This window comes from Centruroides vittatus, unplaced genomic scaffold, assembly GCF_030686945.1.
Source record: "Centruroides vittatus isolate TY-2023 unplaced genomic scaffold, ASM3068694v2 scaffold_861, whole genome shotgun sequence".
NCBI lineage: Eukaryota > Metazoa > Arthropoda > Arachnida > Scorpiones > Buthidae > Centruroides > Centruroides vittatus.
Window position 1 is genome coordinate 1,864,272 of NW_027122718.1, and position 17,013 is coordinate 1,881,284.

The 17,013-nt window shown below is 28.5% G+C and overlaps 2 protein-coding genes across 2 annotated transcripts in view; both read left to right on the forward strand.

Moving 5' to 3' along the window:
• Arp5 (Actin-related protein 5) overlaps positions 1 to 9,654 on the forward strand; it is a 36,560-nt gene extending 26,906 nt beyond the window's left edge. The window contains 8 exon segments of the mRNA XM_067288601.1: positions 3,474 to 3,570; positions 3,754 to 3,785; positions 7,926 to 8,005; positions 8,840 to 8,923; positions 9,026 to 9,143; positions 9,234 to 9,345; positions 9,465 to 9,566; positions 9,569 to 9,654. Of these exon segments, the coding sequence (XP_067144702.1) occupies positions 3,474 to 3,570; positions 3,754 to 3,785; positions 7,926 to 8,005; positions 8,840 to 8,923; positions 9,026 to 9,143; positions 9,234 to 9,345; positions 9,465 to 9,566; positions 9,569 to 9,627 (684 nt within the window). The 3' untranslated portion in view covers positions 9,628 to 9,654.
• Positions 9,655 to 13,306: 3,652 nt separating this feature from the next.
• Positions 13,307 to 15,299, forward strand: LOC136990065 (disabled homolog 2-interacting protein-like). Its single transcript, XM_067288410.1, has 2 exons — positions 13,307 to 13,682; positions 14,646 to 15,299. Exons 1-2 carry the CDS (start codon positions 13,635 to 13,637, stop codon positions 15,216 to 15,218), a joined length of 621 nt encoding a protein of 206 aa, XP_067144511.1. The 5' UTR covers positions 13,307 to 13,634; the 3' UTR covers positions 15,219 to 15,299.
• The last annotated feature ends 1,714 nt before the right edge of the window (positions 15,300 to 17,013 follow it).

Genomic DNA, 17,013 nt, shown 5'->3' on the forward strand with positions numbered 1-17,013 from the left:
AATCAAAGAAAAGTCTATAATATAAGTTTGCATATATATATGTGTGTGTGTATGTACACACATGTACTGTACATACACAAGCACATAAATATATAATTTACAAGTGATAACCAATCAAAAATGATGGCAGAATAGATATAACTATCAGTAAAACTAGCAAATTTTTTTACAAAAGCTTAATACTAATAATGAACAAAAACCCATCAAAAATGATGAAAGAAGAAATGAAAAATTGATTTTTACTTAAAAATAGCAAGTTTATTGTTTTTTTAAAATTTATTATTTCACAACATTCCTGTAAAGGCTGCATTGTAATTTAATCTGTTATTCCAAACCTGAAATATAAAGTTTTAAGTTGTGTTGTTACCGCAACATGATCCTAATTTTGTCAATTTTTGAATTTAGGCATGTGCCTTTTAACAAAATTGTTGTATTTAACTTATGGAAAATATTGTCTAACATGGATAACATTAATAAGTGAACTTGTAAGTGCTGTACTTGAGATATAATTTTATAATAATTTTTAAGTTTCAGTTTCCACTTATATTCAAGAAAATTAATTACTTCAATGATATGGCCTTGCTTAAAATTAACTAAAGTACACTACAAAATGCAATACCCTGTATTGAGATTTATCAAGTAATAAGAACCATTTTCCTCACCTTTTAAGATGATGTAAAAAACTACTAATTTTGTCAAACAACAACAAAAACTAAAATGATGCAATTTCATTCAAAACTAAAATTATTCTTGGAATAAACAATTAAATTTTAATAATTGGTATAGCACTTCAAGTTTTGTAAATATCGAATAATAAATTTAGAAGACATAAGTGAACTAATTTTTATTTTAAATTTATTATTAATTTAAAAATCACATAAGAAAAAAGTATGATAAAAATTCCTGAATATACTTTGTATGTGTTCTGTCGATAAAAGCAGTTTGCATAGAGCTACCGATGTAGACATAGAGTATTGTATTATTAATGTTTTACATAATAGAACAATTAAATTTTTTAAAGATTTATTTTATTCAATATTTTTTCTGTTTTCATAATGCCATCATTATTGTACAATTTTGGTAATGTGCATATTCTGTTTACTACATACTTTATAAAAATATGTAACTTTTTCTTTTAAAACACTGGGATTAATCTGTATTAATAAATGTTCTTTATCAAGAAAATCAATAGTAAATATAAAATCTATATTTATATTATTATTATTGTAAAACTCAGCTCTTCATTAAATATTTTGAATGTCTACTTGAGAAGTGTTGCTATTATTAGGAAACATTAGTGTAGATTAAAATCACAAGTTATTAAAATAATGAAGAAACTGTATACATCAGTTATTATAATAGTAATTTAGCTCTATTATTTATTTTGTACTTCTCTACAAGATCAGTGAGATTTCCTGTATATTTTTATATAAATAAATAAATAAAAAGTAAAATAAAAATTTTTTAAGTTTATATTTGTAGAAATATATATTTGGCTTTTTTTATTTATTTTGAACTTTCTGTAGTTTTAATAAATCAATCAAGTTAATAAATTTTTAATATTCTGGTAAAAGTAAAGCATTTATTATTATTATATATTAATTATAAATATAATTAAATTGTTTGTGTTTTAATATCATTTATTAAAACATTGTTTAACATATTGTTTTTTTTGTAAAGAAACCACTTTTTATATTATCAGAGTATAATAAGGCTAATTAACCTTATTATATGGCAGATTGTTTGGCATTAATTAAAAATCAGGTTTGTGAATTTATTGTTTATATATAAATATTGGAAATTTAATGAAAGACTGGGTTTTAAAGTAGTAATATAAATACTGTATATATTTTTATATTTACTAGTGATTTTGCTGTTAATCTGTATCAATATACAGTTTGTCTCTCAATTCTGGGTGTTTCAGTAGTGTTTTAGAAGGAAAAAGTACATATTTTTACAAATACATTTACAATAAATGATAGTAGTAGCATCACCAAAACATTATACATACTTAATTCTATATACTGTATACAGAGGGATGATAGGTGAAATGAAAAAACGATATATAACTTATAATTAAATTTATATTTGTATTTAATTTTTCTTTTAACATGAAATTAGAAATGAATGTAATGAATTTATTAAAGACTTAGTAGCATTAGTTAATTATTAGAGATTTATTATATATTTTAGCTGGTTTTGGAATGATGGATTTTCTTTTTTAAATGAAGGATATCATAGAAACAATCTACAACCTTTGAAATACATTAGAAACAGAATAATTAATAATAAAAATATATAAATAAAATTATTTAATTATTTTATATAAACTTTGCTAACACTTAAAAAATTTAAAGAATATTTCATCTCTGTTTATTTAACTGAATTACTCTGATCTGAATTTACTTCAGAGATAAAATCTATTAAATTATGTACAGGGTCGTCCAAAAAGAATGCTACAGTTCTAAATTACTGTAATTATGTTAGTTATTACTTGAGAAGTATACATTGTATACCAATCAATAAAGTAACTGTTCAAGTTTCATCTACCATCTGCATACAAGTGTCTTTTTGTCTGCTGCATCTAGGAGGCATCATAAACAAAAGTGGCGACTCCACAACAGAGAAGGCATTTTGTGTTCTGCAGTCAGCAAAATTGGAATCACTCATCATTGAGCAACGAAATTGTCTGCAAACTCAAAAGTTATCATCAAAAATTATGTTGTACAATGACAATCGATTCTGACTTTGTGAACTGCAGAACACAAAATATCTTCTCTGTCATGGAGTTGTTCACATTTTTGTTTATAGCACTTCCTAGAGGCAGTGGACAAAAAGACATTTCGATGCAGATGGTAGACGAAACTCGGACATTTACTCCATCGATCGACGCACGGTACGTCGTATGCTTCTCGGATAATAATTAACATAATTACAATACTTAAAGACAAAAACCTATTCCAGCAAATATTTTTTAATTCATTTAATGCTTTCGGCTATCTGTATAACCGTCGTCAAAAGAGAACTATGTCGATCCCGACGATGGCTACACAGATAGCCAAAAGCGTTAAATGAATTAAAAAATATTTGCTGGAATAGATTTTTGTCTTTAAGTATTTACAATAATCCAGTTCAAGGTCAATACATAATTACAATAATTTGAAATGGTAGAATTCTTTTTGGAAGACACTGTATTTAAAATATTAATCTAAAACGCAGGATAAAATAATATTTTTCTAGAGATATTAAAAAAAGTTATTCATTTTTACCTTGAGAATAAAGTAAAATTTATTTGTTTCAAAGGTTTAAAAAAGGAATAATTTCAAAATATTTTGAAATAATTTTCTTGTCATAAATTGGTTGAAATCATAAAAGTTTGTGTCTAGCTAAAGATTAAATCAATGAAAATTTTATTAATTAAACACACAATTAATTACAAATAATTAACTCATTAATTCAATTAATAAATATAGGAATTGAAAAGATCAAGACAAAAGTTAGATCATACATCTCCATCTAAAACAAAGATGGAAAATATTAGATTTCAAAGAAAATCTGATTTTAGTTCAGGTATTGTTTGTATTTTAATATCATTTATTAAAAAATTGTTTAAAATATTATTATTTGTAGAAATATATATTTGGCTTTATATTATTAATTTTTTAATAAAACAAATTTATTAAATTCTTAATTTAATAATTATTACATTACATTTATTTAATATTGTCTTTAAACTTAACTTTCTTTATCAAGGTAGTTTTAAACAAGTTGATATGAGAAATATGGTAAGTAAATATCAATTTTAAATAAATTATAAAATAAATAAAATGTAAGAAGTATTCATATCTTCCTGTTTTTACTATTCAGTTTCTAGCTTACTTATTATTAGATTAATTTTTGTTGATTACTATTTATCATTACAACAAGAATTAATATTTGTTTTTTACTTTCCCAGCTGTTATATATACATAACAAGAGAAGTATTGGAATTGTGTCAAATTTGACCCTCTGAATTTTTTGCAAATCTCCATATTTTAAGACCTCCTGAACTGAAAAGTGGCAAAACAATTTCTATGTATGTGTGTGAGTGTTGGCATATATTTCGTTTAATATCTCAAGATGGGGTGAAAATTAAGAAACAAAATTTGGCACGTTAGCTTGTGTATAAAGGGCATTGATACTATTAAATTTTGATTGTGAAAGGTCGAGGGGATGGGGATATAAAGGGCGGTCGTGCGTCGTATCTCGAGTGGGGTCGGACTTAACGAAGATTTTTCTCGTTAGCATTTACAGTTTTTTTATAAAATTCATTTCTACCCTCAAAATTAAGCCTTTTGCCATTTTATAATAATTAAAAAATCTAGAAAATTTTTAAACAAAATCTCATAGCAGCTGGGAAAGTTACGCAACTCGTTGCTAGATTTTCTGTTTTTTTTTTTAAGAGAATTTTTATTATTATGAATTGGTTGAAAAAATTTATTACATAAAATTTAAAACATTATTTAATTTGTAATTATTTCAATATTAAAGAGTGAGAAAATATAATGAAGATTTTTTATTAGAATTTATTTATAAATAGTAACAAATATATTAATAAACCTTTATTTCTGTCACTAGAAACATTTAGAATATTTTTGGTGATTAAGAGAAGTTATTGATAATACTTTTGACTTATTTACTCAAACTTAATTAAGTTCAAGATCTTTGTGAAATAAAGCTGATTTCAAAAATAAATATTTAATATACTTTGAATAAATAAAATATAATAATAAAAATTTGTAATAATAATAATAATAATATATATAGAATTTAATCTTGAGAAATTGCAAATTTTTCCCACCAAATAAATGACTTGTTTTCTATCAAGAGTATAATTTTATCTTGAAAAATTAAGTTTTAGAAATAAATTCATCTAATCAAAGTTAATAAATCCTAAATTAAGGCAATACAGTAATTAATAAATTATAAATTTAAACAATTATATGAATACTTGCAAATAAACAGTTATTCAAGTTATGATAATTTTAAATAATTAGAATAATTTAGCCTCATTAAAATGTCGTCGTCTAGGTAAACAAAAGCATTTATTTGTATAACTTTTCTACAGTGTCAACAAAATTCTATAGTAGAATATATTTTATTTGAGTTGATTATTTGACAATTTTGATTATAAACTTAATAACTAATTAACTTTATGCATAATTTTGAAACTCGAGATTCAATACTTTACCGAAGCTCTAAGTCCTTGTATTGAAATTTTAATTCGATACAAGGACTTAAGAAATCAATACGTCATATTATACGAATCGATTTTATATTAAGCAATGCGGCATTAAAACTTTTTATTTTATAAAACGGATTCTATCAAAAGTATAATTTTTATATTAATAAGGGCTTCTTTCAAATTAATTTTTGATATGAATACAAATACAAATTAAATTATTTTTCCATTAGCAAACAGCTGTTAGCAATTTGAACCAAGATCTCTTTTTCTTAATGTAGCCACTTAAAAAAAATAATAGATTGAAAAAATTCCTTTATATTATGAAATATTCTTGTTCTATTGATTTATTTAAGTTGTTGTAATGATTATTTGAAGATAGCTTAATAAGAAAAGAAGATAATATGAAAACTTTCTAATAATGTTGTAAATAAATTAAATGATTAATTATTAAGGCAAAATTTAAAAAATTTGACATTGTACGTAACTGAAAATGTAAATGTTTCATTCGAATTAAACTGAAATTATTTCAAAAACAAACATTTTCTAATAAAATAGTGATAATGGTGGTGACTACCTTCTACACATTAACTTATTGTGTTTTAATTATTAAATTAATTGGTATTTAACTCATAATATTATTATCTGTTGGCTCATTTATAATTATAATTGCAAATTATAATTATAACTGTGTTAATAAAATATAATAAGTCAGAATATACAAAAGTTTGAAATATATATTTTATTATACTTCTCAATTATCGTTTAGTTAGCTTCATAAATTTTCAATATATTATTTCACAAATTTTGTCTACAACTTATTGTTTAAATACTGGCCTCATATTTAATTAATCATAAAAATAATTAAATGCTAGATGAAGTATAATTATAAACAATATATTTCCTTTCATCTTGTTAAAAAATTAATCTTATAATTATAATTATATTTACAATTTTCAGGAAACTGATGTTATTCCTGGATTCTATAAATTGTTAGAAAGAAATTATTTATTAAATAAATGAATATATTTTGTTAGTATGATGAATTTGTTTATAATGGTGTGATAAATATGTAACATGTCCTTTGATAACATGCCAAATATTCTAACTATCCAAGGTACCAGGATACACTTGACCTGGCTTCTAACAGGACTCTTAACCTTATCTCGAGAACGTTTAATTTTAATCGTGTTACACGTTCGTATATGAACCGAGTGGCCGAATATTTGACATGATTAAAATTAACTGTTCTCTAGATAAGATTAAGAGTCCCACTAGAATGCAAAATAAATGTGTTACTGTAGTGTTAATGGGTAGAATATTGTGGTTTCTTTCTTTGGCAGGATGTGATTTATACTTAGAGTTTATATTTAGATCACATTATTATTATTATTATTATTATTATTATATAATTGATGGAGAGTTAATATAATACATGAAATATAATAATATAGTTTACAGAGTTGTATATATTATCATTATTAATGGATTTAATTTTTTTATATTAAATTTTATTAGCAAAATATTCAAAATTCTTTTTTATTTTACATGCAGAATAAATGAAATTTCTTTTTTTATAAAAATTAATTTGAAAGATCCTCAAGCATTTGTTTAAAATTTATAAAATCCTGTTCCATGCTTTCCTTATTCAGCTTTTAATTTTACTTGATAATTTTTATGTGAATATTATTTTGAATATGTTTTGTTTAATTTAATAATTATTTTAGAAGAAAGAACTTTTTCTTAAGTTACTGAATGTGAAATAAATTAACCAAATTAAATGATAAAAATAATGTAAAATAAATATTTTACATGTTTAAACTAAATCAAATTATTCATTGATATTGTCTTATAGTAACTATTAAAGTTTACAATAGACGGCAAGATAATGCAAGAACAAATTTCCTGATAAATATATATATATTAATTATATTATATAAGTCATTTTTTAATTCAGATATTTATTTTAAAAAGATTAATTTAATTAGATTCAGTTTAATTTTAATTTTCTATTTATTAATTAATTAATTATCTGTTTAATTTAATTTATATGTATGTAGGCCTATATAAAAGAGAGATTTAACTGACTTGATTTAATGAATATTTCATTTTTTAAAGATTAATTTAGAATTCTTATAGCTCTTTATAGAATTTACTTTAAATCTATATTGGCTAATTTAGAAAGATTTAATTTTTTGTTGCTAATTATGAGGAAAATTTTTTAATTGTTATACTTTATAAATCAAAATGAAGTAATCAAAATTCTAATTTGGTAGAATTGCTCGATTTTGCATAATTTATGATTTTTAATGATAACTAATATACATTAATTAATACGGAAATTTCCAAAATTATTAATAGACACGATTATATTAGTTATGATCATTAGTTCGTATTTAATTAACGTAAGTTTTGTTAATGAAAAGTTTGATAATTAATCTTATGAAATTGCAATTTGTAATATGATTTTAATTATTATATTAGTTATTTATTAATTTGTTAAATTTATGTTTTAATGAAATATATTTTTAAAAGTTTAAATAAGGAAAAAAACTTAATAAATTTTATTAATATGATATTCATATTAAAATAAACTGATATACTAAGGTTATTTATATTTATGAGGGTGTTTTTAAGTGAAAAAGCTTAAATTTTTATAAGTAGATGTAATAATAGTTAATGTTATTGTTGTATATGTGCAAAGGATGATTCAGAGGTTACAGACGAAGAAAAAATTCAAGAATTAGAAGTAATAATAAGAGAATACGACAGGGAATTTAATCGGTATGTTCCAAAATCAAAATAAAATTAAAGTGATGTAGATTCATTACACGTGGTCTTCCAAAAAGTATGCTACCATTTTAAATTATTGTAATTATCTGAGTAGTATACGACATACGCCAATCTATAGAGAAACTGTCGGACTTTCATCTTCCATCTGCATCCAAACATTGCCCGTCTATCTCTACCAAACCCCATAAATGAAAATGGCAACTGTGAAATAGAGGAGGTGTTTTGGGTTCTTCAGTTTGTAAGGTTGTTCAACACAAGTAATCTGCAGGAGCTGTAGAATTATGGCTGCTGTGGGAGGAGTGACAATGGATATGCTGTACTGAATGTAAGAAGAATTAGAGTATCAGTCAAATGTGTTCTGCATGACACGAGATGAAGTTCTGCACACTTTGAGAAATCATAATGGGCAAGTGCAGAACTTGGACAGTGTTCCAGTGTTTTAATTTACATTACAATGGTTTCAGATAATAATTTAAAATGGTAGCATTCTTTTTGGAAGACACTGCATTATAATTCTTATAAAATTTATTTAATATCATAAAATAGTATTTATTGAGAAAAATTATAAAAATGACACGACTATAAATTATAAGATGAAATTACTTTTATGTTTGAATTATAAAAGATGATTAATTCTTTGGAAAAAATTTGAGTTGTTTCAAAGAAAGATTATTGATAAGTGAAAAAAAAAATTTAAATTCTACACCTTAAATTCTGAACTTTTATTTATCATTATTTAAATAAATTCAAAATTCTTTGACAATATGTTAAAAATAAAATTCTATGCTTGTTATCTCGATAAATTAGTTTAAATTATTTTTATAGGAAACCTTTTACTGGCACAGAATCCAGTTTAAGCTTTAGTTTGGCAGATTATTATCAACTGCACTTGGGAATCGAACAGATAAGGTATTTGTTTTGTTAGAAGATAAGGACAAACGATCGAAATCTATAATTAATTTCTCCAAATGATTCTTTTGCGAATGCATTTTATTTTAAAAATCTTTTTAGAATACCGGAAATATTTTTTCAACCTTCAATAATTGGCGTAGACCAAGCAGGAATTGCGGAAACATTAGAAATGGTTTTGTCTTGTTATTCTCATCAGACACAATTAGATTTGGTTCAAGTAAAAAATCATTTTATTTATTGTGCTGTGTTTATTTTATATACATATATAAACTTTAGGAAATTTTTAATTAAATTGTTGGAATTCCAGAACGTTTTTCTAACTGGTGGATGTGTTTGTATTCCTGGTTTCAAAGAAAGAATTCAAGGTGAACTTCTTGCAATGAGACCATTTCAGAGTCCTTTCCATGTACAGTTGGCAAGTAAGTTGACTAAATTAAATAATGTATTGAAAAATGTTTTATAAAAGTTTTTTAATAATTTATAACTTATTTATTTTATGTATTTTTCGATTTGAATTTTATTTCTACTTCAAATCCAGGCGATCCAGTTTTGGATGGGTGGCACGGTGCTCGACAGTGGACTTTCCAGAATGATAATTTAAAAATCTATAGCGTAACAAAAGCAGATTATCAGGAAAAGGGTGGGATTATTTTAAACAGCATTCTGTATCTAACAGATATATACCTGTTAATAAAAGTTAAAATAAACAATTTTTGAATTAAAAACAAGTCGGTAAATGATTTTACTTTCTTTACACATGCAGTTATAACTTCATTTTAACCTTCAATATTAAAATTTTTAATTATATAAAGTGATTTTCTAAGTATTTAGTATATATTTTATTAAAAATAAAAATTGCACATTGAGAAGTAACATTGAGAAAGATGCTGTTAAACTTTTAAAATGTTTGTTAATATAAAAATGTATGTTTATCATCACGTAAGAGAAATTTCGGAACAATTTTTAATCCTTTCTTCTGTAGCAAATTCAAATATTAAAGTATATATTATACTGAAGTACATTATATATAATATATACTTGAAGCATATATTATTAAATAATTCAAGTGTATCAAATATTCAAATATAAAATATGCAAATATTTTCAAATATTTGCATATTTTATAGAAACTTTATACTTTCGTAAGAAATTTCTTAGTGAAATATGATTTTCAGAAAGAAAGTGTTAACATTCCGTACAAATTTAGTTATATTAATTAATTTTTATTTAAAACTTTGCCCCTCGATTTTATAATCGCCATTGCAACGTATCCGATTACGGCACATCGTTCGAATGCCCTCTTAAATATTTAACTTTTATTAATTTTATAGTAATTATGATCTAATACAAGATTATGCCAAATTCAAAATATAAGATGTATTTTATTTACTAACTCTTTTGGAGAAAATTTTTCTAGTATTTTAATTAAATATTATTATTCATTCAAACGGCTACTTACGACCAGTTTTACAGACATTTTATTTTTTAACGAATGTAGAATGTTGGTAATTAAAATTTTATAACGAATTTTTGATTGGTGATTAATGATTAATATTAATGCCATAAAGTAGCAGTGCCCGAACTATGGGCTCCTAGACAAATCCAGCCCACGTACGTTTGATGCATCGCTCGTAAACGATGGAAATAAGCTACTTTTTCTATATGTAGGATACAAAATATTTGTTACCTGCCTACCTACAACTTATGTGCAGTTTGGCCCAACACACATGTCAAATTGGGTTGGTACCACTTCACTAAGAACAATAAGAAGAATTGCTAGGTTAATGAAATGTATCCTAATTCTTCTTTGCATTACAACATTTATAAGCACTGGAAATCATTAAAATAATCTTTTTTTTTAGAACATAAAGTTAACAATATTACAAATTGTATACATATTAAGAAACTATTTATGTATGCATATAAAAATTATTGAAATTAAAAGCAAATTGATTAATAATTCATAAAATTCAAACAATATTTATTCAGTTTACATTTATTGTTGATAAGTTAAGAAAGAACATTACAATTTATTAAGAATATTACTAATAATTTGTTTACATTCTTGATAATTTATAAATTCTCTGATAAAAATTTTGTTTGTATTTTCAACATTTAAAAAAAAATATTATACTACAATATAAAATTTTTGTTTACATAAAAATATATCCATAGCTAATAATTAATTTATAAAATTATTACTTATTTTACTGTGTTAATTTTTTAAGATAATAAATATCAAATGTAAATAATAATCGAATGCAGTAAAACGGGGACTGCGCTAATATTAACTGCCAATAAAACTATTTTAGCTCCAAGCAAACAATTCGAAAAATGCAGAGGCCTATATTCTGACTTTTGTTACAGGTCAATTTAGATTTATTCCACTTGAACTTGTAATATTTTCTGTCTTCCACATTAAATTTGCTGTCAACGAACAAAATGCTCTGCGATTACCTTTCACTAAACTATAAGAATTTCATTTAATGAATAATAATCTACTAATAAACAATAAAATTAATGGCGTGACTCAAATTCACGCATTGCATCACCGTCTCCAGCCATTTTTTGTTGTTTTTAATTTAAAATTCGCTATTAAAACAGGAAACAAAATTTAAATCTCAGGCAACACAATAATAATAATAAAAATACAGATGCGATGGTCCTCAAACAGGTGGCAAGATCGGGCATAAAGTCGAGAGAATTAACATCCCATCCCGCATCCGTTACTAATTCATGGAAGTAATGCAAATACAGCAATCAGTTATGGATTAGCATGTCAGACATGTTCAGAACCTGTTTCCGAATACTCCATTCTCATTGAGTATACTGTTTTAGAATTATTTCCTCGATTCTTGGACCGAAGGGAAGGTTCGCACGACCTGTGTGATGGGAATCGCGACAGAAAGAAAAAATCACCCATCGTATGATTAGCAGGAACATTAAAAACAAAATAAGATTTAATTGTAAACAAGCGAGTTAAATTGTACAGGAAACATCTATCCATTGTCTTAGATAAGAAACAATCTGCAATGCAAAATAATCCCTCTGGAGACTAGGAAGCAACCCGGAAAAACGTACTTTAACTCTATCAATATTTGTTGTGCGCCATAAAACATCATTCGATATAGATAATTAATGGATGAAGATAAGCATAAAATGGATATAGTAATGGCGCCTCATTTGCATAATTGGCGTCATAATGGGAAAAAAGATCGATTATTATTTATCGTCCGTACGAAAGAAGAGTTTAATTCACCAGAGAAAATCCTGTTAAGAACGAAGAACATGATCTAGATAAGCATTCGTCACAGCAGACAACCCACAGAAACCATTGAACTCGGTCATGTTGACCAGTCTGGTCTAGACCACTTAAAACCCGTCAATTTTTGGTTGAAAGCGGACACAGGAAGCGACCTTTCCACCTGTAAACCATCCCTCCTCAAGTGTAACAGCCAGACCGGTTCGAGAGGACCTGTTTTGTTATAGGCGAGACTAATCCTCGATATCATTCATATCCATGTTGACGTCTTTAAAATTCTGTTTGTATCCTCGTGTATTTAGGAAATCGATAGAAGTTCAGTGAAAATAAATTTCAATAGGTTTCGAGGAAGCCGAAGTACAGTTTACATCCGCCATCTTAAAAAATGGCTGGTATAAAAGAATAAAAACTGAAATTGGTTAATTATTATGGACTAGGAAGCGTTTTTTTACGCCATGGTCGAGCGATAATAAATGAAAATCCAAGCTTGTGTGAGCAGCTTTAAATGTTTCTGGAATTATTTTCTGAAGATGTTTCTGGAATTGTTTGTACTCCAAAACAATGGGAAAGAATCAATTTATTATTGATCTTTGCTCTATTATGTTAAACAAGCATGGAGTAAAGGAAGCCAGAGATGATTGATGTCGAAATAAATGCTTATTTAGACAGTTTTAGGACCGTCGTATCTAATCTCATGTACAGTACATACAGTATGTGTTTACATCGAGTTAGAAATGTGCATTTGGAAACCAAAAATTCGATATTCTTGTAGAAAAAATTAGAAATTTATACAATTAATATTCGTCGATCGTGTGGGCATCTTCAGAAAAACCATGCCTAAATATGGACCGGGGTATTTTTAATTCGGTTTATTATATTTTTTAGATAAGTTGTCCCACACCAAGTGTTTTTTCCCGTCGTCCGAGGTCGCGTTAATGTTATTTGTTAAGAAAATACGGGTCTAGTTCAGAAACGGGTCCAGTTAATTCGCCGCTCGCATTCTGGTTAACCGAGTTTGATCGTTTAGCACTTTGACGGTTAATAAGATCAACAGCGAGTTCGATGGCGTGCATTGTAAATTTTACCGGTTTTCCAGTATCTTCGCACGCACAGAAACCGGATGCGGTAGGGAAATTTCAACGAAATTCTAATTCGATTGGATCGATCCACGGATTGACCAGTTTAATCGTTCGTGATCGGGCTTACGTCGGTGGCAATCTAACAGACGACACACTTGCGCACTCGCAGTTTGCGCAGGGGTGACGGCCTCAGGTATGCAACCTGTCGCCTAGCTGCCCACTTCTATTACCTTGATTCGGTATGTGTATAAGTAGAGTCGGCGCAGACCTCACAACGACTGTTATCTCCTCTCCTATTCATTAAAAATTAAGTTAACATGTTCGATTTCTGTTGAGAGGCCCTCGCGAAGAAGAAGGAAGGAAAAAAATGTCGATAAATTTTTGGGCGGAAGACACGTCTCGACCCGCTTGGGAGGTAAGTTACGTTTTTAAAATGGGTTTTTCTTTAATTAACGTTACAACACCGAGGTGAGGTTGCGTAATTCTTGGCTCCTGCAAACAAAGGGAGCGAAGTTTGACGTCTTTAGCCGCTGTTATTTGGAAGTTTAACGTTTTTGGCTCATTTAGCAACTGTTGGTAGACGGCCGAGTCTACTGTCTTTAATTAATTCGTGGGGTTTGGAGGAGTGTCGATATGATCTTCATCAATCTTCCCCGTCCGAGAACAAAAATGAACCTTATGTTTATTCAATCGATTGTTTTCTAAATGACGCATCACAAATGATGTCATCGGTATTGGGATTTTGTTGGATCCATGCATCGGACGGTGAGGAAGAAAGATTAGAAGATGGCCACGGGCCGTGGCAGATGTTGGCCTAACCGGTTTACTATTATTATTATTTTTTTAAATTTGCTGTATAAATATCGAAGATTTTCGCTTACAAAAATGAAAACGGAACCCCCTCCGAAGGGGTCAAGAGACTGTGGCCGCGGCTTCACGCGCATTTACTCAAGTATGGGAATGTCTCCTTTCTAATGTTTCCTTCCTGTTTCGCCTTCTTTTGTTGGAAGGTGAAACTAGTTAAGGGCAAAACAGCGTAAAACGATTGTAATGATTACGTTTTATGTAGTTATAAAGCGAAAAATTCTGTGGAAAAAATTGCGCAACCCTCCTCTTTGGAGTCACCCACGCTTTACCTAAAGGTTAAAGGTCTAAAGCAAAGGCTTGCGCGCGCGCGAAATTCTCCAAGCACGGTTATTGCTTGCAGTGGTACGTGATCAACAGCATTTCTCGATAACTTCGATTGTTAAAGATTAACGACCGAATTAAAATAATGGCCTTTGAAGCCGCAAATCTAATTACACCAAGCGAAACTATTTTAATTTATTATTGTATTTATTTTATTTTCTCTATATTGAAGCTGGCTTTTTTTTGTAAGATGGAGGCGGAAATTCTTCGACTGACGACCCGATTAATGATGAGAGAGAGAGAAGTGAGACAATTAAAGTTGCAACTGAAGAACCAATCGGTTCGAACTCAACAGACAATTACCAGTTGGAAAAGAAAAGCGGAAGAGAAAGAGGACCAATTAAAAAGAATTTTACTACAGAAAGACACAGACATGCAAGCTATAGTCACTCAATTAATGTGTCTGGAGGGGGAACTGAGGCAGGAACAAACTAGGATAAACAGTCAGCTAGAAGAGAAGGACAGGATGATAAAACAATTATCTTTAGAGCTGGAAAAGTTGAGAACTTCTCAGGATCCGGCAACCAACGAACGTAACTTTAGTAATCGAGCCATTAACGACTTAACTAACGTTTGGACTAGAAAACTGAAGGAGAACGACTTCAGCGGGGTGGAGGAAAAGAAGAAGGGAGTAACGAGTCAGAAAACACCGCTGAAAATGAAAGATATCAAAAGTAAAAAAGTAAATTCTCATAGATCACACAAATCCCATTTACTAGACTTCCCACCTGTTATAAGGAAATTGGAGCAGCACGTTACGTGACTTTCGTGTTCTTCTCGCTTTGTATAGACTTTTAAATAAGTTTAAATAAAATAAAAACATTATTTTCCTAAGAAATAAAAATTCTTCGCTTTGTTTTCCCTACCGAATCCAACCCATCTTTGACAAACGAGTTTTTCTCTTCTGTCTTTCCTCCTCCTCCTCCTCCCTCCCCCTTTTTTTCGCGTGTCGGAATTTGTGTCGCTACACCTTTGATCGGAATTCTCCATTAGAGGAGCGATTTGAATGTTTTCTAGATTTTATCATCAATAAAAAAATAAAATAAAGGAGGAAACAAAAACATTTTTTGATTTGGAAGGCGCCCGACCGAACGTGTAACGAAGCGGGATGGGGAGAAATAGGATAAACAAGCGGAATATTTTATTATTCGACACAAAGAAGATTTCTGTAAGAAACTCGATTAGACTTTCCATTCGGAAAAGTTATTTTTCTATCGAAACTACAAAATTAATGCGGGCTAAAGATTGCCCGTTTCCATGCTACAAGTGGCAGTAACCTAAAAATAAGGACGATATTTTTCCATTTAAGGTAGGGGCAAACATTTCGGGTGTTTCTCGCGTGCAATTTTTATGAAGTAATCTTTGAAATGGCGTTTGATACCCCTCCCGAGCCGCGGTATACAATAGGCTACCATCCCGCTATAAACAACCCGATTGTCTTTAATGCTGGCGTCGGAAAAAAATCTTTTTTTTCCGGATTAATAATCCCACCACCCCCACCGTCGATAATACGGGGATAGTTTCTGGTTTAGTGGAATTATCTGGGGTAATTATCTGATGGATTGTTCTTTTTGGAGCACGATGCAAAGGGATGGAATGGTTGCGGCCGTGTCCAAAAATTTTCTTTTTTTTTTCTGCTTTATCCTATTAATTACAAAGGAAGACAAAAGTTAAAATATGCAGCTGCCAATCATTGTGATCTGGAAACAATTTGGGGATCGATGAAGCTCGGCTCGATTCTTAAAAGTTAAGAAACTAAGAAATTACTTATTGATTAACAAACAAAGAATGGTTAAAGAAGGGAAGGAGGAGGAGGGAAAAAAAGTGGAAGCGAAAGAGAAAAGGAGGAAGAAGAAGAAAAAAAAAAGTGAAAGGAAATTGTTCCGAAAGTATTTTTTACAACAAACAATCAAACGGAGGTAGAAAACCCGAATCAATTTTCGCTCTTAAATTATGAAGAACATCTGGCGCTGGGCATTAATTGTAAAAATGTCGCCAGATGAAGATTGGACAGAGGAAGAATTTACATAATATGCAAAAGGAAGGGAGAAGGGGGAAAGAAAGAAAGAAATTAATCTGACAAGAAGGCGAGGAATGATATAGTCAAATAACCAATTAAGATGGACCGGGCGTGATTTGTTATGCTAATTTTATGGTAATGCACGAGAAAACTGTTTGCGCCAAAGGCTTATACGATTTGTCGATATCACGATAATATCTTTATAATTCGAGTTAAAAGAGGATACAAACTCCTTTAATATGAAGTGAAATGTAAACCGCTTCTTTCGACATCGGTTCCGACGATTTACGACTTCCAACATGGATTCTGACGTCTCCCCCCCCCCTTCATCCGTTAAACAAACGTCACACAAGTCTCTATTCCGAGAGAATACGCTTTAAATTCTTATTCCCTGTGTTATTTTCCAGATTGCCTCCTCCTCCGCCAATCAGAAAATAAATAAATAAATAAATAAAGGGTAATTAATAAATAAATACCCCGCACGTAGCGCCATCTGATAAGAAAAAATATAACTAAAAGTTGGCGTGGGGGTTGTTTT